General features: G+C 41.4%; 1 protein-coding gene across 12 annotated transcripts in view; it reads left to right on the forward strand.

Annotated features, from left to right (window-relative positions):
* Nucleotides 1-10,360, forward strand: part of PAK3 (p21 (RAC1) activated kinase 3) — a 240,398-nt gene extending 230,038 nt beyond the window's left edge. For 8 of the 12 annotated variants that reach the window (XM_032837026.1, XM_032837024.1, XM_032837023.1 and 5 more), the window contains 3 exons: nucleotides 4,638-4,775; nucleotides 5,110-5,237; nucleotides 8,189-8,268. In XM_032837026.1, coding sequence (XP_032692917.1) covers nucleotides 4,638-4,775; nucleotides 5,110-5,208 — 237 coding nt within the window. In that variant the 3' untranslated portion in view covers nucleotides 5,209-5,237; nucleotides 8,189-8,268. Of the gene's footprint in view, nucleotides 1-4,637; nucleotides 4,776-5,109; nucleotides 5,238-8,188 lie in introns of all 12 variants that reach the window. The other 4 variants (XM_032837029.1, XM_032837031.1, XM_032837033.1 and 1 more) reach the window with 1 other exon arrangement.
* The last annotated feature ends 14,423 nt before the right edge of the window (nucleotides 10,361-24,783 follow it).

Consider the following 24,783-nt stretch of genomic DNA (forward strand, 5'->3'; position numbering starts at 1 on the left):
CTGGGACACTCCCAGCTTGGTGAAATTGATTCAAATATTTTGGCTCTCATTTCGTTCAGCAACAAAAACATTTACTGGGCATCCGTTTGGGGCCAGCAGCCATAAAATCCAGAGATGCCCATGACACAATTCCTTCTTTCATAGTCCAGGAAGGCAGGCCTGGGAACAAGCAACAGGTGTTTATAATACAATGGGAAAATGGATGTCTGAACAGTTATGGTGGCTGAAAGGAGGGAACAAATGGCTAACTCTCTCTGCAGGGTTACCCACGCTCCTGCTTTGCTTGGCTTCACTACTAAAGCCCAGAACAGTCCCCAGAAAGCCAAGGTGTTGGTCACCCTCTGGGTCGGGGAGAGATGGAGAAGGCTTTAAAGAGGAAATGCCATGTGAACTAGAGCTTAAAGGGCAAAGAGAAGTTCGCCAGGCATTTCGGAGAAATGGGGCCAGTGTCATAGGCAGATTTAATAGGACAGTGAAATTGCCTTGCATGGTATGTGAGCTTTGGCCAATGTGTGTACCTAGGTGAGGGCGAGGAAAGAAGGGCACACACTGAGGACGACAAAGGTGGCAAGGGGCCCAATCATGGAGGACCGTGCACGCCACGCCCCAGGATCATTACTATGTCCTGTGGACTGCTGGTTTTCAGACAACAGTAGCAAGCCCTAGGTTCAAATGAAGCCTTGCTTGGAAGCCTAAAGAAATAGAGAAAAAAAGAAAACTGTCTAGATTGAAACAGATATGTGTGGGCACAGACTCTCAGTGTCTTTACAGTGTATCTCCCCGTCCTGCCTCTTTTCCTTCTCAGCTGCCCTCAAGGGGAATTTGGGGGGAGTCGAGTTGGAAAACCACATGTGTGGATCCCAGTTGGAGAGGGGTAGCCAACAAAGAGCTCTTCTAACAGCCAGCTCATTTTCTTTGAGTGTTTTTCCTAACTCAGATAAAACCCAAACGTGATCCCTCAAGCCTCTATCTCTTTTCCCTCAATCTTCCCTTCTGTACGACTTGACTTTGTTAGGAAAAGCCTTTCTGCTGTGACTGTTGTAGTAGCCACAAGTGTGTTTGTCTCCCATTAACAAGGCAGCGGGTAGCAATTTTCTTTTTACAAAGATAGTACCCAGCTTACACACAGGCCATGTTCCAAAACTTCATTTTTCAGTTAATCATTTGGAACTCAGAGTTCATTTTCCCATAGAAGCGGCATTATGCGTGATGAGTATGTTCCCAGGCCATTCCACAAAGGCCAGTTTAGCCCCTAATATAACTGAAAGTGTGGATTTTTTGCAATGGAAATTAGTTGGAAATAATACTGTTGCAATTAAAACGAAAACAATAGCTGGAAAAAAAAATCGTCTGGGTTTTTGTTTCCCTCAAGGGGTAGAACTTGATGAAAAGCAGGTTTAATCCTAGGAAGACAAAAAACATAGATGAGGAGTTCTGTGTCAAGTTTGGCTGGCATAGCTTCTTACATTTATTTTTTCAGTAATGTTTTGGAGGGCTTTTTTTTTTTTAATAATAAAAGCTATCACGACCATTGTAGAAAATTTGGAAAATCAAAAAATATGTTTGGAACTTAAAGTCACGAGTAATCCTTCCACCCGGAGAGAACCCCTGGGAAAATATCAAGCCCAGCAAACACCAGAGTCATTCTTTTGGTAGAAATTCAGAAGAGGACATGCGTTCTCTGTGAAGCACTATAGAGGTTCATGGCATTGGCTCCATATGCTGATTCCCCTTCAGATCACAGAGCTTTCTGCTCCTGTGCTCCCGTGCTCCCGTGTAGCCCCAGCCCTACTCAGGCTGCACAACTATGACAAAGGTCATTTGTAAATTCCTAAATGGAATGGAAAGAGGGGCATGCATTTCCTGAGGTAATGAGGCATGAGCTGAAGAAAGGTGAGGAGGACTGTGCGTACTCATGAGGAATGAGATTACGTGGAGGAGAATGTATTTAGCCGCAATGCTGAAAGGAAGGTAGGGAAATGAAAGCACGTAAGCATGCAGGCTGACCCAGGGAGCGTGGAGAAGGAGAAAAGAGGGGGATGTGGGTGTGGGTGTGGGTGTGCGTGTGCATGTGCATGTGCATGCTTAGGACTGGGCACAGCTACACAGCAGAAAAAAAAAAAAAAGCAAGCAAAGGACAGTGACCATGGTGGAATTGTGGCCAGTGGAAATAAGACAGTTTCAGCAGGAGGCAACAAATGTAATATGTACGGCAAGCGATTTTCTTTTAATAATAAGGAAACAAAGATGGTTTGTGAGGACAGGTGCTCAGAGTGCTAATCGTCCAAGAACAGAAACACCCTGTTTGAACTTAATGTAATGTATCTGCTATGATCATGCACCACTTGACTTCAGCCCAATCGATGATTTCCTAAAAGCAGTTTATAAATGCATTCTTATTTCATACTGTTCTGGTTTTGTTTTTGTTTTTGTTTTTTAAAGTCAAGACTAGATGTGCAACTGACTTCTATCTTGGCTTGGAAGTCCCAATAGCCACCCTGTACATTTGCTGTACATCAGCAAAGGAATTGAAAAATCAGAAAGGAGGGGTAGAGGGAAAGAAGGTGTTGGTTTGGAGGGGGCTGTATTTACATGTGTTGGGTTTTTTTGTGCTTTTTTTTTTTTTTTTTTTTTTTTAGTGTGCTGGGGGGAAAACCAGAAAGTTTTATCGTACTCTATAGAAACTTATGACATTGGAATTCTCAGCCATCACCACATTAGAGAATCTCCCTCTATGAGATTTTGGGGCTCTCGTGTCTGGTGAGCTTACAATGCAGAGATTCTGGGTTAACTGGGCCCCAAGTCCTGGGCTAGTGGTTCTCAATGTTGGCTGTGAACTGGAATCTCCTGGAGAGCTTAAAAATCACCAATTCCTGCCTTCCATCCTCAAAGGTTTCCACTTCATTGGTTTAGGGTAAGAACCGGGCACATGGATCTTTTAAATTTCCCCAGGTGATTCCTATGTGCAAGCAAGTCTGAGGACCTTTAGTTTGGTCCATTGCTTTAATTACCTAGGTGGATTAAATTGGTTCTCAAAGTGTGGTCCTGGAACCAGCATCTTCCACATTAACAGGGAATTTGTTTGAATACAAATCCTTTGGGCCCCTCTTCAGATTTACAGACTCAGAAATTCTATGGGTGACCTAGGAATCTGTTTTAACAAGCCTTCTAGATGATTCTCATGCATCCTAGAGGTTGACAGCCGCTGGAGAAAACAGCCCTTCCTAACCTTTTCTAAAGTACACCTGTGGAAATCCCTAGTCAGGAGGAGACATGTCTGTATTAGCTGATGAAAACTGGTCCAGGAAAGGACTTTGATAGAAATACTTATAATAATAATAGTAGGAGCCATTATGGGCAAAGGGGAAAAGGGTTGGGGTAGGGGGCAGAATAATTGGCTACAAAACCCAAGCAAATTCAGGAGGGAGCATGGCTTCATAGCAGTTAAGGCACTGGTCATCTAGGCAGACATAACCCTGGTGACAATACCTGTAGGGAAAACTCTTACTTATCCTTCAAAACCCTGTTCAGATGCCAACCTCCTCTGTGAAGCTTCCTCTGCGCTCTAGGGTAAATGGCTTCCTCCTTGCATTGAACACTTACTCTATCCTTCCATTAGCTCTTGTCTCACTGTATTATAGCTACTTATGTCTCACTCCCTCACTCAACTGTGTGCTCTTTGAAAGCAGGGCATCCTCTTACTCATCTTTGGGTCTCTACCTTATTTTGGCCATCATGAGCCTTCAAAAGATGGGTTTACCTTTGTGAATTAATCAGGGACCTGGGTCCATCTCTCACCCCTGAAGGCAAGGACCCTGGATTCCATCAGCACACAGTGAGTCCATCAGTCTCTCAGGGGCTGGCCCTACAGAACAAAAATCTCAGAGATCTATTAGCAACTGGTTATTTTTACAGAGGATGCATACTTGTCAGGTTCCAAGACTCCTAATATCAAACTTTCTCATGTTTTCTCTTAGTATAGGTAGACCATCATGAGAAATCTACTTCTAATCTATAGGGATACATCTGCCACAGGATTAAAGTACTTGAGTCCTTGGGTCTCACAGGTTACTTTTCATCCAGGCCCTACCATCCTCTGGTTCTTTGTGCTTCTCTAATTCTGTAATGTACTCTGTTCATCCCTGGTCGGCTCACCAACATTCTTCAAACAAGATAAACACTTAGTAAATTACAATCACTTTCGTCACCATGCCTTCTGGAGGTTATACGCAGGTCAACATGATTGGGTATACCCATGTTCCCCAAATCTTCAGAGTCACAGATGCACAGGCAATCCCTAGGCTTAATTTCCTAGGTGGTTAATCACTCATTCATTATAAATGGCTTTGTACTGCCTTAACTCTCAAAAGGACAACCTTATAACTTTATTTCCAACATTTTCAGGGTGGGGCCCCTCAATGTCACCTCAGTTACTGCCAAGATGAATGATTTCTAAATGTTATAGACACTTTGAAATATATGCCAGTGTCATTCTCTAAAATGGAACTTTTAAGACCCAGAGTCTAAACCGGAAGAAACTGGATTTGTACCTTCTGTGCCAACTCACAATCCTAATTTGTGTGTGCTGAATTGATTTTTTTGTTTTTTCTTTTTCCTCTTTTTTTTTTTTCCTATAGGCATTATATCTGATAGCCACTAATGGAACCCCAGAGCTCCAGAATCCCGAGAGACTGTCAGCTGTGTTCCGTGACTTTTTAAATCGTTGTCTTGAGATGGATGTGGACAGGCGAGGATCTGCCAAGGAGCTTTTGCAGGTGAAAATAAAATAGGACAATTACAAAGACAGAGTGATTATATTGAGCTTTTCCATCTCAGCGTTTGACAGTAAGAGAGCTGTGCCAAGAGATGTCTAGTTTGAGTTGGGCTGTACCCATTTGATTTTAGGCCACAGGCACATAAGTAGGGGCATGCGTCTAAGACATGATTGACTGGCATGTTGCCCTTCTTCTGAGAAGCTGGCGGTTTAATCTATAAATCTTTTTTGTTCTTCCTGGAGTCTTATTTTGCGAGGAAAAAAGAAAACTATGAAACCTCTGGTGTTGCTGTTTTGTTCTAAACTTTACTTGTGCCCCTGGATGTTGTGTGCAGGTGTTCTTGGCCGGAGGTAATTCTCTACATAACTATGCAATTATTTCCATGGCATTTGCTACTCTAATGCTTTACTGGTCAAAGCCCCTTTGCTTGTGATGCCAAATGGCAGGCACCTGCTTGCCTGGGTGAGTACCATCCAGTGGTGAGTGCCTCTGTAACCATTTGTCCTTTTCATGGCTCTCAGGGATTCGTCTAGCTGATGATCATGAGTACCAATTGTGTGTCAAATTCCTTACACACATTATCTCCTCGAATTCTGAAAACAACTCTGTAGGGTAGGTGGGATTATCCAGTGTTACAGATGTAGAAATTGAGGCTTACACAGCCATCGAGTGGCAAAACTGGAATTTGAGCCCCGGATTGTCTGACTCACCCCCGCACAAACCCACAAACTGATTTAGAGAAAAAATATATACTTACATGGATAAAATAACACATGCCCAGGATGACACATAGAACTCCAGCGCTGGGGACCGTTCTTCAGAACATGTGTCAAGCCCTGGACCCTCCAAGACTGCATATTCTCTCTGTGACTTTGAACACTCAATCCAGTTAAACACAAGGAGCAACATTTGGTTATCTAGGGTGTTAACCCCAAACTCAGTCTGTTCCAGGCAAAAAAGAGAAAGAAAATCATTCTTATTGCTTCTGAAACCCCTCCAGAGATGGAGAGCCAACCCCCAGGTCAAAAATAACCCATCCCAACCCAAATCACACCTGAGATGAACTGAGTTCCAGGAATCAAAGGGGCTACACCTTCACTTTTCTGCTGTGAGCATTTCACAGGCTGTTCCAGGGGCTTGAATTTCAAATCTGCAATGGCCCTTCACTGATCGTCTCTTTAAGCCAGCTTCAAATCTCAGATGAAAAAACCTGAACTTTAGAGTGCCTCACTCCCACCTCTTCACCACCCCCACCACCAGAGACACACCCTGGTACACGTTTCAAGGAGAAGTGATGAGACGGGTTCTCTCAATGCAGTTACGCAGTTATGTAGATCATTGAGTCGGTTCTTTTCCCAACAGCACTTTGATCTGAAACAGTCAGCTAAGTAACGGGCAAAACTATATTCTGAGTCTAAATTGAATAGTTTGTTTGTCACCTCTTTCCATTTACATGTTAACAATAACCTGTGTATTGCCCAAAGTCCATAGAACACTGTTCTCTGACTCCAGCCTATCACTGCCCATTTCAGGGGCTAGAAAACAGAGGAATGCATTACATTCCTCTGCCCTCCCTAGAAGGGCTGAGAAAAGACACAGGTCTTAGAGTGTTCATGTGCCTTTCTGTATGGCCTAAGTCAAGTCTCTGTCCATCAACTGACGTTTTTTGAGCAACTTCAATGAGCAAGGCTCACTGCAGTGGACAATACAAACCCTAGAGGCATGATTCCTGCTCTCTGGAAGTTCACAATGTCCTTGGGTATATGAAAAAAACAACACAAGGTTTTTTAAAGACTCATTCAAACCCAGGGGCTATTCCTACAATAAAGACCGTGGTTGATTAGAGAAATACTTCTATAGGTGATGGTGATCAGAAAGTGTCTACAAATGGGGAAGAGTTCTGCTTAGTTGAAGGACAGAGCAACTTTAACTGGTTGAAGTAAACAAGGGAAGGGATTTCAGATGGAAGGATTATAGTGTGACCTAAGGCATAGGTTGAGGCAAGGTTGAAGGTAACAGAAAATAAAGTGGACAGCCGAAGCAAAGAGGTGCAGTCAGGAGGCTGTAAGAGATAGGGCCTTAGAGGGTCTTGAACACCAGGCTATAGAATCGGAGGGGCTGTAGCCAGTGGGGAAACCCTGAACATATCTGAGGGACAACCTGGCAACAGCTTTGTTTAGGAAGGTGAATCTGGTGGAATACAATAAGAATTAGCAACAGGACAAAATGGCAGCAGAAAGATCAAGAAGGACTTATGGTTATAGTCGAGGGTTCAATTGATTTGGGCTGACCTAGGGAAGGCAAGAGATAACGGTAGAAAGCATTGAGAAGAAGGTACTCGATAGGTGATTACATGTAGAACCTAAGGGAGAAGAAGACAAAAGTGACTTCAGAATATCAAACCAATGGCAGCATGCAGTAAAAGCAAAAATGATGGAGGATAATACCATGGCTAACATTTCTTAGCCTCTGTGTAGCTTATAAGGAACTGTCACTTACGTACCTCATCTAACCATTGTCATAAGCAGAAGAGAGATTTAAATGTAGGTTCCAAAGCCTCTGTAGCTTACATCACACGAGTACCCTGTTTGGGAGCCGTTTTAACATACCTTTTTTAATGTTGACTTCAAGAGGACAGAAGGACATTTGGGAAGGAGATACCCAGCAGGCAAATGGAGAACTAGGACCAGACTTCAGGAAAGGGATCAGGTCACGCCATATTGATTTGGGAGTCATCCCTGTAAAGCTGATGAGAGGTCAAAACCATGAATGAAAGTGAGCTCTCAGAGGAATTAAGTTAGAAAAAGGACAGGATGAGCACTGAGCTCTGGGAGGTGGGAGAAGGAAGGGAAAGCAGGGAAGAAGCTAGAAGGAGAGGAGTCAGTGAGTGTGCATGGGAAAGAGAACCAAACTGTAGAATGTCACAGGTTCCCAACGAGGAAAACTTTTCAAAAAAGGAAGGGGTATTTATTTGTATTACATACTACAGAGGGGCCAAAAGAGAAATGGTGGAAGCACAGCTCTGGGTTTTAGCATTTGAGAAGCCATTGGCTTCAGGGTGAAGGGCCCCCAAAGATACTTTTTCAAGCATGAGAGCTGCCCCAGTTAAATGTCTCGGTTTGAGACAATCAGCAAATGAGACGGTTGCAAACATAGTGGAATTTTCACAAGACCCCCTACTCTGAGTTTCTGGCTCTGCCAATCAGCTGCCATAGGATTTCATGACCCTGAATGACAAGAACATCTGAAGGTCAAAAGCTGGCACTGTTTTTAATAAAATCATGTTTAATCAGATGCTCAAGGTACATTTATCTGAGTGAAAAAAGGGCTGCTTGAGAATGTCAGGTAATATACTTGTTGGAGGAAAGGATCCCAGTAATTCCTCTTCTTCTTTTTTTTTTTTCCTTTTGTAGCATCCATTTTTAAAATTAGCCAAGCCTCTCTCCAGCCTGACTCCTCTGATTATCGCTGCAAAAGAAGCAATTAAGAACAGCAGCCGCTAGGACTGCGAGCCTTACCCCACACCATCTCCCTCCTGAGTAAGACTGAACTGAAACTCTGCTGCAGGAAAAGATGGAAGAAAAGACAGTCAACTGGGGTGGGGGGACGGGGATCTTTAACTTTCAAATGAATAGAAACTTCTTATAAGCCTTTTTCCTACTCCCTCAGATTATGTAATTTATTCGTAAGCCTGAATCGCAGCCCGACCAGGGCAGCAATGTCGAAGTGGCCATCAAGTGGTCCCTTCTACCGTGAAGCGAAAGAGCCAGTAGTGAATCCCTTCATTTTGTGCATTCACTTTGAAGAAAAAAAGGGTTTCTCAAAGATGCACACTCCCTCTTCATAGTGTTGTGTTCGTTTTTAAGTTAGAGAGTAGTCCCTCTTGCATTCGAACCTCCTTCAAAACTCCTTACCTAATGTGATGTTTTTCACTTGCATTGTCATTAGATGTTCAGGAAAAAAAGATGTCAAAACTTTTTTTTTTAAAAAGAAAGCAAAAAACAAAAAGCAAAAACAAAACCAAAAAAAAAAAACCACAAAAAACAAAAACAAAATGAAACAAACAAACAAAAAATACCCCAGAGCAAGTACTGTGTGAACATGTGGAAGTCCATGCCCCTAATAGAGTTGCAATTTTTTATTCTTCTTCTATAGTGGTGGCTTGGTTTGTGTACCTGTTTTTCTGCATTTGTATTGGAAAAGGTTTCTTTTCAGGCATTTTTCCAAAAGCAGAGAGGAATATGTATGTTCAGGAAGGGCTTTTAAAAACTGTCCACCCAAATAATGCTCAAATGGTGAGATCCTGTCACATTTTCACGATCATGCTTAAGAGATAGTTGATGTATCATTTCTATAAACCAGCTTGTTCATCTTCGTGATGCCTGACAAAGGACACACTGAAACTTATGGCCCTCCTATTGGGTGAGTCCAGGTCCTCAACCTGGGAAACCCTGATAGGAGAAACCATTCTTAAAGCTGGAACTTTCTCTGGGAGCTAAAATGAATGCAAGAGGAGTGTGCAATACTGAGATCTTTGTTGGAGAGAAGGAAACAAAAATCAAGAGACCTAATTTAATCCTCTCTTGTGCTTGTGGGACATAGGTATTATCAAATAGGCACATTAGGAAGACATAGACCCATTAGCCAACATTTGCTTATGATCAGAGTCATGTGACATGTTATAACATTTTTAAAATGTCTTAAAAGACCTGGAGAACAGAGATATTGTAAGTATTCGGCCCTGTCAGAAATGAGAGGTCTGTGAAAACTACATCCCAGTCAACATTTGGCTCCAAGTACTTGCTCCCATTTTCCCTCTGCCTCACTGATTTCTGTTTCAGGATATAGCATGGTCAGCCATCATCCTTTGAGCTTTTGAATTTCAAAAACATGTTCAGACAGATCTGGAAATTCTCCAGTAAAAAAATTAATTAGGGTTTGTACTCATAGATCTCAAGAAGTAGCAGTCCAACCATGTATCTGCTTGTTAAAAATCTAATGGTTGGCACTTCCTGAATCTTCTGAGAGCAGAAAAATATCTGGAGGGTGGCTGCATAGAAAAGGATATGTTTCTCTTTAAATTTATTGTCACTTTTGTAAATTCTGCAAAGTCCCTCTCTAAGCCTTGGAGAAGCTGACAGTTGATGCGATAGAAGGCTTCTTGATTTGTAACATATGAGAATCTGAATAAGAACATATCTACATTCAGCAAGAGAGAGAAAGAGATCAATGGCCTGGGCCTCTCTTCTTCTCTGCTAAGGTACATCTGTCCATCTAACCATCCATCCATTCCTTAAAATGCAAGCAGTTTCTTTAAAGAGTTTCTGCTAACCATACAGTACACGTGTTTATGTTTAGGAAATGGCACCAATGGTGGATTTCCTATTTTCCTTTTTTTTTTTTTGATGATAAAAGTTGAGAGGAACTTGACCCCCCCCCTTCAGAAAACATCCACAGTGAAAGAAAACAGATGGGAAAAAGAAAATTAGATGTCAACATTCATTTGAAGCATGCTGTGTTCTACTTTGCAAAAAGGTAGTTGGGCCTGAAATTTTTAATGCCACACTGTTCTAATGAGAGAGAGAGAGAGGCCTTAGTTTTTATTTCATTTAAAGTTGAATATTTTTTTAATGTTTCATTCATAGTGCCAGGGAATTCGATGAAATAATACCTGGGGTGTGAATAGAATTCAGTACACTAACTCCACCTTGCCTGTGGAGATCACCACAAAGCTAGTCAGGAGAACCTAGTTTTTGATTAGTGACCCTTATGTCAAAAAGGCCTTTTTGGTGGGGAGAGACCTGGAGCAGTGTTCCAGAAAAATGGTTGCTCTTCGATGCCTTCAGTTTTGCATATTAACAATGAGGAGCCAGAGACTTCTTCACCATACCCCCATTGTACCAAGATTCTATGGTAATATAGTGCAGTAGGATTTACCCTTACAAATTTGTATCTATGTAATTTTTAAATGAGAACAGCTTCTAAAGCCCCTCCCCCATGTTGGAGAGTTTTGTATATTTCTAATAAGTATTAGTGAGAAGCTGTTTCTCCTGCCAAAATGGTGGTGAAGGATTCATATTGGGTACACTTGAACAACTTGGACTCCAGGTGGTTAATCGTTTATTCCCTTTTTCTGGATTTTTTTAAAAGCTCATCTTGACACAGATGAGTCTCTCCAGATCTTTAAAGTTGCTAGGGTGCCCAGAGATAATGAGGGCACTTTGTGGAATGTTGATTCCAAAATGTCCTGAGATAGGGATAGGGCAGTGGGAAAGTCAGGGAAGGGTGAGAAGCACAGTAGAGATTATTTATTTAAGAAAGAAAAGAACATTCATCTTGTGGCAAGGATCCGGTGCGTTGTCATAATCCCACGAGGATTTTTTGGATGACACAATCCCCTCAAATCAGTCACCATGCTGGGTAATGACTTCGTTCTTGCTGATCTCGTCTATGTGTCATTGTAAATATTTGTGTGTCCATGTTCCGTTTTGGCTACTGGTTGGCCAAGTCATGTAAGAAGATTTAACTCAAGTATTTATTCTTTAATTGTGTTACTCAGATTTCTTCAGGCTTGTGGAATGCACCCCCAATGTTGAGTTTAACCACCTGATCCTCCACATCTATCCCTCCCCTATGAAGCACATTCCATTGCTAAAAGAAAAAGAAATATGAAATTGCTTCCTGTCTTCTGTATACTGTTTTTGATAGTTTGAGATGTTTGTCTATAAAGGTTATTTCTCAGCCCAAAATCGTGTAAATAACTATATTCCTTTGCTCAGTGGGTTATTTCTAATGAGGCTGCCAGTTCTCAGAATCTATCAGATCACTTTTAAATAACATAAACAGGGATTACAACTTTGTCAAACTAAGTGCGCATAACAGACAAAGACTGGGAACACAGGTTGTTGAAATCAGTTGTGTTAGGGTGGTGGAATTATGCAAAAACATTTTTTTCCTTTTAAAATTTTCTTTGGTGTTGTTATCATATTGCTTTATAATAAACAGCAGAAAGAGGGCTATAGAGACATAGAGAAGACGCCAGAAGCAGATGTCTTCTGGCCAGAGCCCAGAGCATGCAGGGCACAGATATTTGCTAGTTACAGTTAATTCCATAGCCCTCATATTTGCCTGGGTGCTGAGGTTGGCACATGCTCAGGTATGGCACATGCTTTCTTAGGGGACTCTTATCTCTAAGTGGAACCTAGGGAGATGTTGCTTTTCGAACTCCCGACACATCCTTCTGCTTTAAAAGTGGCCGCCTTTCACTTGGGCGTGGCAAGGAGGTTTCTGTTTGGGTTACTGTAGATTGGGTGGGATGACATTTTATTCACCCCCTTGAAAACATCTGGTTCGGGCATCCCCTCTCTGGCTCATGTTAGCAGATTTTCAGGTTGAATTTTAGAAGCAGGGAAGGATGAATCCCCCAGCTCCCACAATGTCCTTGTCTTGTATCATTCAGGTAGGGTTCTCCTGTTAGTGACCAGTGGGCAAGTCCCTTTGATTTCAATAGAAGTTATGACTTGCAATTAAAAGCGGACTGTGAAAACATGAAGACAAATATTTAGAGCCACCTTTGTCTATTGGGCTTCAGTTCCTGTTAGCTTTGGCTGGAGATGGCCTCCATGTGCTTTTCATGTCACCTGATTTATAGGTTGTGAGCAGTGACTACTGTCGTTTTTAAAGAGCAAGAGGGAGACCATCTATCCCAAGAGAGGAATTTTTCTCTAACTCATCAAAGTAATTGTAGGTGATGAGTTTTATAATGAGCTAGCGGTCTCAGATGTTACTCAGTTTCCCCAAGAGCCGACTTTATACCTGGAGAACCCACTTTTCATTGACCATCCTCAACATAAAAATACTTCCAGGAGTTCTGATCCCTGCCTTCCCCAGTCAAATCTTCATGGTCCTTTTCTGAGCTACTTGCAGTTGATATTCAGGTATACACAGGCATGGCCAGTGATGCAAGCTTCTCCCAGTCTCTGAGTAAGAGCAAGAGGACTGAAACTCAGCATTTGTAAATGGAAGATCTAATAGGCCTGGGATTTCAAGTGAACTTAACACGCAATTCTGAACATATATTTGCATGTGGCTTGGGAAGGAAAGACATGGTACCTTGGAAGAAATGGAAATCTTTTTCCTAAGAAAGAATTTTTCATTAGAGATTTGGTTCCAATATAATCTTTCCTTTGGTTAGTTTTAATTGTCTCACTCCTTTTCTGACCCTTTACTGACCAAATGAATATTACCCAACTCCTCATGCATTGGGATGTCTGCTTGATATTTAACAATATCTCACTGAATCTGCAAATGCGGGAATGTAGCTAGCATCTCCATGTGCATACTTCCATGTGCAAGCCTACATTACAAATAGCATTTCCTGCCATGTAATACAGTCAGACTTGCAGAATAAACTGATAGAAACTGGTTAGTGCTCTCAGAGTTTCCTTGGAAGCCGCCATCAGGTGACTGCAACCAGCAGCGAGGGAGGTACCGTGTTCACGCAGTTTAGTACCTAAGAGGAAATCAACAATTATAAAGAAGCTGGCAGACAAAGTGGAAGAAGTATGAGACTAGGAACAAGGAGACCTGGATTCTAATATAGGGTCTGTTGCTCACTTTTCACAGCTATTCCTTCATCTGTAAAATAAGGGCATTGGGCCAGATGACATTTGAGGTCTTTCCAAAAGTCCTATCCCTTTCGGTACCAAAGCTTGCCTTGCAAATCCAGCCTGCTATAGTGATGGATGGCAAATATCGCATGCTTGAGCCTGGGTTTCTTGTGTTGCCGCTAAATAATAGAAATATGTAAGATGATGGGAGGGCGGAATAACCCTCAAGTAAATGAACATAACCCTAGGGAATGTTGATAAAACTTGTGGCAGCCTTCCCAATCCTCACAGTTGTTTTGTTTTGTTGTTGTTTTAACGTCCTTTTTCTGTGGTGTGTTCCCAGTTTCTATTTTCCATATGCTCTGTATGTAGTCTGGTTTTCATTAAGCTGTGGCCAGTATTTGCTACTAGAACAGAAATACACTGTCACACTTGCTAGAACGAAACTATGTTTGGGCCTCTCCTTTCCTATGAAGCGATGCTGGGCTTTGTAGACTTTACTTTATAAATGGCACAAGATGGCAGAATCCATGCATTTAAACAGCTGGGATTATTGAGAGTGGACATAAGCACTTGCAGGTTGCCGAGAAAGAAATTAAAATAGAAGTGCATGTTATTAGCATTGAGAAGTGTTGACGAATCCACTTGTTGGGAACCAAAGATAGCGTTTCTGATGACAACTCCCATGGTGATCGGCCAGTTGTAGGACTACACTGCTGGAGAGAGGGTACACTGGAAGTCAGTCAGTCCCAATGCCATGCCTGCTAGCAGAGTGCCAACTAGCCCTGAGTGCGAAATTCAAGTTCAGTGTGTGTGCTTGTGTGTGGTGTGCTTTATGGACCCGCATATACTATATTCATTAGTGATGATAAGACCTTTCACAGAATCCTATAACCATTAGTGTGGGTTGAGTTTTAAATCTCGGGGCATCAGCTGGGAGGAGTCTGATCACAGGGAGCTGATGTCTACTGGGATTATACTCATGATATCCAGACAAAACAAGTTGAGGAGGATCTATATTTTCATTTTTTATCAGAGTTGTATCTCATTTGGTTGTGTATTACTTTTGTTCAAATGTGTTCCCTGTAAACCCATGTGTAGTGAAATTCTTCTGTAACTTTGGATTAAAGGTATTTATGGTCTTTTTGTTTGTTTGATTTTTTTCGGTAAGTTATTTCTTTTGTAGACCTGCTGATGGTGTGGTCCCATTCTTCTGACCTCAGCTTCTCACTTTTTTAAAAGACTTTTGTTTCCAATATCGTTATTTTAAATTGTGGTTGAAGCAATAGAAAATTGAAATATGGATTGTGCATGACTGTGTCTTGAGTGTAAAAATATTGCAGTTTGAAACTTGGACCTAAAGTATTGCAAATAAAAATGACAAACATCAACAAACTGGTGCTTCTCTGTTCTGTCACCATCCTGCCCGCACCCTTGGCACTGGCCGCTTTACCAAGCTCATGGGGAAATGCCCAGCCTTCATAAGCCATGCAGGAAACATCCTGTGGATTCTGCCACTAAGTAACTCAGGGGGGTTCCATTGGGTGTCCCATGGAATAGCTCAGAACATGGTTTTTACTTGGAATCTCACTTGTAAGTTCCTGTGTTCACCTTGGAGTGAATGTTTTAACTAGAGGAGTCTCGTCTTACTTCCAAAGGATATACATTCCCACAAAGTTAAAAGTAACAGACTCTGCTACCATTAGCGGGGAGAGATGGATAAAATGTGCACAGGATCTCTCTATGTTAGTTCTTACAACTGCATGTGGCTCTTCGATGATCTTGATAAAATTTCCAATAAGAAAAGCAATGGACTACATGATACCTCCATCATCACATTTCAGAGGTCATGGCAAGGAGGTAGGATGTGGGAGGGATATTGTACCCTAACCCACTTCCACCACCAGCTATCAATCGCCTTGGTATCAAGAAGTTGCTCCCCAACTTAATTCCAATTTGGGTAGTAAGACTGCCCACTCTCTCTTCCAGGCACTTCTGAGGCCTCACTGGGGATGCAGGGAACTCAACTGTCATTGCTTATGAGTTCTTCCCCATAGGGTGTCAGTTGGCTCATCAGCCTATGGTGTCACGTGAGAATAAAATTCTTTATAAGAAACGACTTTCAACTTTACAGCAGACAAAACTGAATTGCTGTACTTTAAAATACAGGAGGGGGTGCCATGTTCTTACCATGCTATAGTACAGAAAAAGGCTGTTGACATTGTGTCCCGAAACCCTGCAATAGGGCACAAATGATTAACTCCACTGCACTTTCCACATCCTCCTTCTAAATTTTTGAGCAGACATTAGCAATGTCAGTTAAAATCCCATTCATATTTAAGTGGTTGTATGACAAAATTCAAAAAACTTTTTAATCACTTAAAATGATACAGTTACTCCCCTAGCATTCAAGTAGAGAGCAGGGATTACCGAACTGTTCCCCTTCAGGAAGATTTTTATCCCCAGTGTTATTGGTCCATTACTGCCTTCAGCAATGATTCTTTTCTGATATTGGGTGTGTTGTGTTTGGTAATTTTTTTACCTGAAGCAGAAGTGCATATGTCATAATCTGCTTTCAGGATATTTCTTTAATAGGACCTGACTGGAAAAGATGATCTTGTCCAATCTTGTTCGTTTGTAATTTGGAGTCTTCTAACCCTCTTGGATAAATACTATCTGGATCCTGTGTGTGACCATCAGTCTTACCAACACTAACCCATCGAACATCAAAACAATATAAATACAGCATAGTGTGCAGACCCATATTGCCAAATCCTGAACAGTAAAAGGTTTGGTCTCCCAAATTAGAAGACAGTCTCAAGAGGTTCATGCAAGAAGCTATGTTTATGAATTTTCAATTCTGTGGATGATGCCTCTCCCATGGCAGAGTTACGTGGATTCCACTTAGACTCATGTGTTTACCAATGACATAAGCATGTGGATGGATACCAGAGTTAGCCTCTGGTTCTGTAATCTAGAACATTCCCCTTTTATTAGTGTTCATAGGAGTAGCAAAGGCATCGATTCCAGGGTCAATGAAACACTTTTTTTTTAGCTCCATGGTACATTCCTGTGATCTTTCCTAACTCATTACCTGTATAAGTTTGAGGGTTATTAACACCTACCTTAGGCCTTCCATCAAATGGTATCTCAATGATAGCTTTTTATAAGTTATTAAAGAAACCCTAGCTTTGATGTCATCTGCACTAATATCTACACTATGCGAGGCACAATGTCGGTTGTACTAGACCTTTCAGGAATCACTATTCCTCTGATGGTAAAGGCAAGGCTTGGCACATGGTCATAGGCTTAACGATTTGTTAAGATGGCATGGACCCATTTCAGTTTTCCTCACTTTCTCAGATCCTCAGGTTTACCACCAACTTTTCCTTCACCATTTGGTCATCACAATTGAAGGAGCCTTCTGCCCTGCCCCCACCACCATTTTATAATGAGTAACTTCCAATCCTGTTGCTCCTCGTCAACCATGGTTCCTGGTTGGTACCTTGTCAACCTCATGGTACTTGGTTACAGCTGGGGCAGCTGTAGGATCCAGACCAAGTACAGGTTCGGCTTTTTAGCCTCTAAGTGTCTATCGAGTAGAAGTATGAGCCCTGCCCAAAAGGGTATTTACTTCTGTCTGCCAACATATGGACACAGGTCCAGGGACTTTCCCTTAATTGCCTATTGGCTGGAGTATACATGGTGGCCCTCTCTGATAGGTTTACCCCATTTGTCTCCCTGTCCATAGACAGGGCAGTCATTTTGGGCGCACCAGCACTGCCCCTATTCCTCAACATCACTCAGCGCCCCTTCATGCAGCTCCCGTCATCACTCCCTAACATTGCATTGGTGCTGGTTCCATTCAAGTTTGCTGCAAAATGACTTGGGGTACCAAGTTGTGCTTTTAATAGTTCCCATTTCAATCTAGCTACATATTATATCAGCTTCCTAAATCTTCAGACCTCCTACTTCCTCCCCCCATAGAAGTCGTCTCTGGGCAGCAGGTTTTCCCACCAAAAATAAAATAATGAGAGTAAAATCATCATTCCTAGTAGAATTGTAACCCTGTACCCAAAAAGTTCCATCCTGGCTCCCACCACCTCTTTTGCTCTTGCCTCAGCAAGAAATCAGTCATGTGCTGTCAATTCATGTGAATCTCTTAAATGATGGATCCCCCTTAGGCTCATAGGGGATTAAGAGTTTAGGTTTCAGAGCTTGAACTACATTTCACTTCTCTCTAAGCATTAAGCTCAATTATGAAAAGAGGACAAAAATAGGGGCACTTGGGTGGCTCAGTCAGTTCAACGACTGACTCTTGATTTTGACTCAGGTCATGATCTCAGGGTCGTGGGATTAAGCCCTGCTTTGGAGCCTCACTCAGTGGGGCATCTGCTTGGGATTCTATCTGCACCCTGCCCCCCACCTCAGATAAATAAATAAATGTTTTTTTAAAGAAGACAAAAATACATCACAAAGTGGTGAAGAATAAAAAAGTTAACTTATCAAAATGTTTATTTGGTCATAGAGCAAGTGCTCAATAAATGGTAGCTCTTAATATTAGCCTTCAAAACAAATTCTGGCCAACCAGAAAACCTTCAATAAGAGCCACTACTCTGCGTGAATTTTCGTTGGCCATTCAAATGCAGAGAAATGTTTCTTCCATAACACCGTAGCCTTTGTGGGAGACCTTCTGGTCCTGTGGAGGATAGGATTGAGCAGGTTCTAGTTGAAGTGTGCAGACAGTGACTATGCATCCCAATTTTTCTCCCATCTATATCCAAAAGCAAGACATCTTTGCTCACTAACACCAGTGGCTTGTATCTGGGTATAGCAACCAGTTATGCTCTCTGTATTGCTGAAGTCTTGTGCTGTGCAAAGCAAGCCCATGCCTGACATTTGTATTTCAAGCCCTCATCCATCTTTGGTTGAAATAACCAGTTTTTGTTTTTGTTTTTGTTTTTATAATTACCAAGTCCCTTCTTATATTGCCAAGGAGTTTGTGTAATACTCTTAAAACCTTAGGACAGTACTCTTGGGGAAAACCCAGCTATTTAAACTTATTTTAGCAGGAGACATTATAGCACCCATCTAAGACATGGTTGACCCGTAATTGAATTGTGCAATTAAAATCAGGCAATTTTTATTGTGTCTAAATTATACTTCAATGAAGCTGATTAAAAAGAAACTCATCGGGGTGCCTGGGTGGCTCAGTCTGTTAAGCGTCTGTCTCTTGATTTTGTTTCAAGTCATGATCTCAGGGTCATGAGGTCATGAGGTCGAGCCCCAAGTCCGGCTCTGCACTGGGCATGGAGCCTGCTTAAGATTCTCTCTCTCTCTCTCTCTTTCCCCCCTAGCCCTCCCCCTACTATCTCTCTCTTTCTCTAAAAAAAAAAAAAGAAACTACATGACTGTGAGTGAGCATGTTTGTGTGTATGTATGTATACAAAATCAGATCACTTCCCACTACCTTCATTGCTACCAATCAGATTCAAGTCATCTTCATCTCTTTCTTGGATTGTTGCAATAACCTCTCAACTGGTCTTCTTGTTTCTACCCTCTCACATGCCTAACTAGAGTCTTGACATGAGATTCAACATAAATCAACACTTTCTAATGGCTCCACATTCCTCTTAGAGACAAGATCCTTCTAATTACTTTCAGGGCGTGGACCACCCTCTTACCTTCTTATCCCATCCTATTCTCTCCTTCACTCATTCAGCTCCACACACAGTGGTTTCTTACTATTCCACAAACATTTCGAGCATGCATTTGCCTCAGAGTCTCTGTGATGGCTGCTCTCGAACTGGAAAACTCTTCCTTCAGATATCCATGTGTCTCATATCTCACTTCCTTCAAGTATTTTCTCAAATATTTCTTTTTCAATGACACCTACCCTGATTACCCCATTTCAACCACACTTCCCTGACCAGAACTCCTGATATGCTTTCTCTGGTCCTTTCTTCCTTAATATCAATCAACTTCTTTCACACTTTATCATTTGTTTGTTTATTTTGTCCATTGTCTAACTCTTCCCAGTTGAATGTAAGCTCCACCAGGGCAAGTATCCTTTTTTTGATTCCTTGAAACATCCCCAGGCACAGAGTAGGCACTGAAGAAACCTCAGTTGGCTCAGCGAATGTTGGCTTTTCCTTTCTCCTTTTTTTTTAAGATTTTATTTATTTATTTGAGAGAGAATGAGAACATGTACACATGTGTCTGTGAGTCAGAGGAGGACCTGAGGGGGAGGGAAAGGGACAAGCAGACTCTGTCTGTGTGCAGAGCCCAACATGGGGCTTGATCATGGTACCCTGAGATCATGACCTGTGCCAAAGCAAAGAGCTGGAGGCTCAACTGACTTGAGCCACCCATGTGGCTGGCTGTTCCTCTCTTCTTGGAACTCTATCTTTTCTTGGTTCTGTAACTGCTCTCTATTCATCATTCTCTCACCTTTTTGCCACATTTCCAGTTCCTTTTCCAGAATCCTACTTCTAGCCATTTTTACATGTAAGTGTCCCCCAGGATTCCTTCATGGTCTTTTTTTTTTAAGATTTTATTTATGTATTTGACAGAGAGAGAGACCACAAGTAGGCAGAGCATCAGGCAGAGAGGGAGGGGGAAGCAGGTTCCCCACCAAGCAGAGCCCAATGTGGGGCTCGATCCCAGGACCCGAAAGCAGAGGCTTAACCCACTGAGCCACCCAGGTGCCCCTTTCATGGTCTTTTTAAATTCACACCCATAGGGCGCCTGGCTGGCTCAGTGGGTTAAAGCCTCTGCCTTCGGCTCAGGTCGTGAACCCAGGTCCTGGGATCAAGCCCTACATTGGGATTGGGCTCTCTGCTCAGTAGGGAGCCTGCTTCCCCCCGCCCCCTGCCTCTCTGCCTACTTGTGATCTCTCTCTGTCAAATAAATAAATAAAATCTTTTTAAAAAAATTCACACCCATGTCTCTAGCTCTCACCTATATCATAACTCTCAAATAATTATCTCCAATCCATATGTCTCCTCTTAACTTCACACCCTAATAATAAATCCATCTGCCTACTTGAAATCTGTACTGATTTGTCCCAAAAGCATTCAATACTCAATGTGCCTCAAACTGAATGCATTATCTCATATTCATCATGTCAGATCCTCTCCTTACCTTCTCTTTCTCATCACCACCCATGTCAGAAACCTAGGCATCATCCTTAAATTTCTCCTCTTCTTATTTATCCCTGCTCTTTTTCTCAGTTATGAAGTTCTCTTGATTTTTTCTGTTAAGTATCTCCTAAACTCTCCCTTAATTTTTACCCTCACAACCTCTGGGGGTTATTGCAACAATCCAGGAAAATAAGTAATGAAGGCCTTAGGAACTGGTCAGTCAGCTTCCACTCTTGGCATTCTTCTGATTCACGTTGTGGCTAAAAGGTTTTTTTCCTAACAAGTAAATCTGACTAGGTCATAACCCATTTTAAATCCTTTCCATGGACTCTCTGGCATCATCAGGATGGACCTCTTGCTCTTCAGGGTAACTCCTTCATGTGGATCCTCATGCAAAGTTCAAGAACTTGTCAGGGCACGTGGGTGGCTCATTGGTTAAACGTCCTTCTTCAGCTTGGGTCATGATCCCACAGTCCTGGGATTGAGCCCTGCATTGGGCTTCCTGCTCAGTGGGGAGTCTGCTTTTCCCTTTCCATCTGCCCCTATCCCCGCACTCATTCCCTCTCTCTTTCTCTCAAATATATAAACAAAATCGTTTTTTAAAAAAAAGTTCAAGAGCTTGTCTAATACTTTCTGAACAGAAACCATGACCTTGGATCAAAAATCCCTGGAGAGATATGAGAACCATATGAAATTCACATCAAGACATCAAAATTATTGATCCCTAAGCCACTAGGAAGTAAAAAAAAAATGGCTAAGAGCATTGGTATAGTTTGTGACTGTAAGTAAACTCTTCCTTGATATAATCCCATGGGAAGTGTATATAAGCCCAAGAATGTCATTAGTTCTGTGTCTGAGAACTCAGAAATTGATTAGGAAGAAGAGAAGACATTTTTACAGCGGACATCATTCAGGGGAATCATACAGTTCCCCATTCCACAGTGTTTGGATTTATCGTTCTTATTGCTGCAGGTTAACCTTCCTCCCAAAAAGAAAGCTGACTCTCCTCTTATTTTGATGCTCTGAGAAAGCATGAGCCTTCTGGATGGGTTTGATATGTTCAGAATTTTTGGAAATAGCTCTGTAGTGGTCTACATAAACTACATAAACACAGAAATATTCCACTAGGGAGTAAAATGTTTTTACACAATTTAAAATCTTCTTACACAATTATCACTGAGAGCTTCATCCTAAATGATTTACCAGGTGAGAAGGTCTGTGCTGAAATCCCAAAGTAGGAAGGTTGCTGGGTTATAAGTTCAGTTCTGAATAAAAAGTAATGCCCTTCTCTGGGCAGAGCTCCTGCAGAGAGATGGAGTGTGCCAGGGACCAGGTCAACTTGGATAAAGATCCTGGCACAGACTATGAACTTTTCTTGTGACTCTCAACAACTCTAAAGAGCATCTGGCAACAACTCAATATTCCAAGAGAGTCCAGAGAAAGAAGAGACCCTGTTCCAGCTCTGGGCAGCAGGGTTAGAAAAGTATTTGGACAGATGCTTTCTTAGTGTCGGTGGTCTGGGGTCATGAGAGCAGTGAACATATCAAAGGCTCTGGAGTTAGGACAACTTTGATTCCAATCCCACCTCTGATACCTAACTGTCCTGTGAGTTTGATCCAATTCTGTGAACCCCCCAGGATTCCACTTCTTTATCTAGTAAACTGAAATAGTTATACCCCTGTAAAATGTTTTTGTGAGGACTGATTGAGACCATGTTGTGAAGAAATGCAGGGTGTAAGACTTAGCAAACAGTATCTTCCTAATCAAAGATAGTTTTATTCTACTCTTGTCCAGCTTGAGACTGCATGAAAAATGAGTTTGCAAAACCAAGAATCCTTGGGATCAGAGCTACCCTTTTTTGATATGGCCCAGTTCTAATTTCCTTCTCTAATAGACCAACTAGAAGCAATACAATAAGGAGATATGGGGTTCTCATTGAGAGAGGGGACCTTCAAAGGGGGCAGTGTACCATTTTGTAAACAAATAATATTAGTGTTACTTTTATCTAAAAATTAATATATGTCCCATGTTCATTCTGATAAATTAAGTGCTATTTAATAATACGATGGCAATATTCCCTAAACTGATGTATAAATGCAGTGCAGTCCTTAGCAAAATCCCAGAAGGCTTTTTTACAGAAATTGCAGGCTTATTCTAAAATGTATATGGAAGTGTAAGTGGCCCAGAATAGCCAAAACAATTTTGAAAGGGAAGAATGGAATTGGAAGTCTCAGATCTGAATGGACATTTTTTTCCAAAAAAAGATGTACAAAGTCCCATAAGCACATAGAACGATGTTCAGCATTATTGTCCATCTGAGAAATGCAAATCAAAACTATAATGGGACATCACTTCACACACTAGGGTGCAAATTATCAAGAAAACAAAACTCATAGAAAAATAGATAAAGGACGCCTAGGTGGCTCAGTCAGTTAGGTGTCTGACTCTTGGTTTGGCTCAAGTCATGATCTCAGGGTCATGAGATCAATCCCCCTGCATTCAGCATAGAGTCTGCTTGAGAATCCCTCTCCCTCTCTTTCGGCTCCTCCCCCCACCCCACCTCTCTCTTTCTCTCTCTTTCTCTTTCTCTCTCTCCAATGAATAAATGAAATCTTAAAAAAAAAAAAAAAGAATAGTGGGGCGCCTGTGTGGCTCATTTGGTTAGGTGTCTGCCTTCAGCTCAGGTCATGACCCCGGGATCCTGGGATCAAGTCCTGCATCAGACTCCCTGCTCCATGAGGAACCTGTTTCTTCTTCTGCCTCTTTCTCTCTATGCTTGTCTATCTGGTGCTCGCTTTGGCAACATATATTCTATGTTTGTCTATCTGTCATGAATTAAAAAAAAAAAGAAAGGAAAGAAAAATAAATCAGATTATGGTTACCAGAGGCAATGGGTGGAGGAGAGGGGATCGGATGAAGGTGGTCAAAAGGTACAGATTTCCAGTTATAAGAGAACTAAGGGATGGGATGTACAACACAGAGACTATAGTTAATTTCTGCTATATAATATATAGGAAAGTTGTTTAAAGAGTAGTTCCTAGGAGTTCTCATCACAAAGAGAAATATTTTTTTTCCTTTTTACTGTATCTATATGTGACTATGGTTGTTAACTAAACCTATTGTGCTAATAATTTCACAGTAGGTGTAAATCAATCACACTGTATACCTTAAACATTATGAAATCATCAAGCTATATACCTTAAACATATACCGTGAAGTATGTCAATTATTTCTGGATAAACTGGAAAAAAAGAAGAGAGATAACAAGTATTGGCAAGGAAGTAGAGACACTGGAACGCTTATATATTGCTGGTATGAATTCAAAATGGTGCAGCTGCTCTGGAAAATAATCTGTCAGTTACTCAGTTAAGCATAGAGTTACCATGTGATCCAGTGATTCCACTCCTACTTATATATACCCAAGAAGATTAAAAACATATGTCTGCACAAAAACTTGTACATGAATGTTCACAACAGCATTATTCATAATAAGCAAAAAGTGGAAACAACTCAAGTTTCCATTAACTGGTGAGTGAATAAATAACACATGGTATAGGCATACAATGGAATATCATCTGGTAATAAAAATAAATGAAGTATTGATTCATGCTACAATATGGATGAAACTTAAAAATATTGTGCTGAATGAAAGAAGGCAGACCAAAAAATGCCACATGTATGATCCCATTTATATGAAATGTCTAGAATAGGCAAATCCATAGACAGAAAGTAGATTAGTGGTTTCCTAGAGTGGAAGGGAAGAGGGTTGGGAGGAAGTCGGAAGTGACTGCTGAAGTGTACAGGGTTTCTTTTTGGAATGGATAAACATGTTCTAAAATTACTTGCAGTGATGGTTGCTCAACTCTGTAAATACACTAAAAGCCATTGAATTGCACATTTCAAATTGATGAATCATATGATAAGGGAATTCACTTAAAACCATTATAATACAAAAGTGATACATGTTCATTAAAATGGGAGAAAATCAGAAAAGTAAAAAGAAGAAAAAGAAACTCAATTCACATTAAAAAATCTTTCCATTTCCAATTGTCCTCAGGACAATCCTGACTCCTTAGAGTTTTCTTAGGGTTGATTGAGTCAAAGGTGCTTGCCCTGAAGTATAAGATCTTGCATGATTCATTCCATTTACTTCTCCAGCACCATCTTTCATCATTCACAAGTTGATTCCATATGTGTCAACTGTAACAAACTCTTTTTCTCCAAACATTCCATGTTCTCTTGCAAGTCACATACACA

This window comes from Lontra canadensis, unplaced genomic scaffold, assembly GCF_010015895.1.
Source record: "Lontra canadensis isolate GAN:19392208 unplaced genomic scaffold, GSC_riverotter_1.0 scaffold96, whole genome shotgun sequence".
NCBI lineage: Eukaryota > Metazoa > Chordata > Mammalia > Carnivora > Mustelidae > Lontra > Lontra canadensis.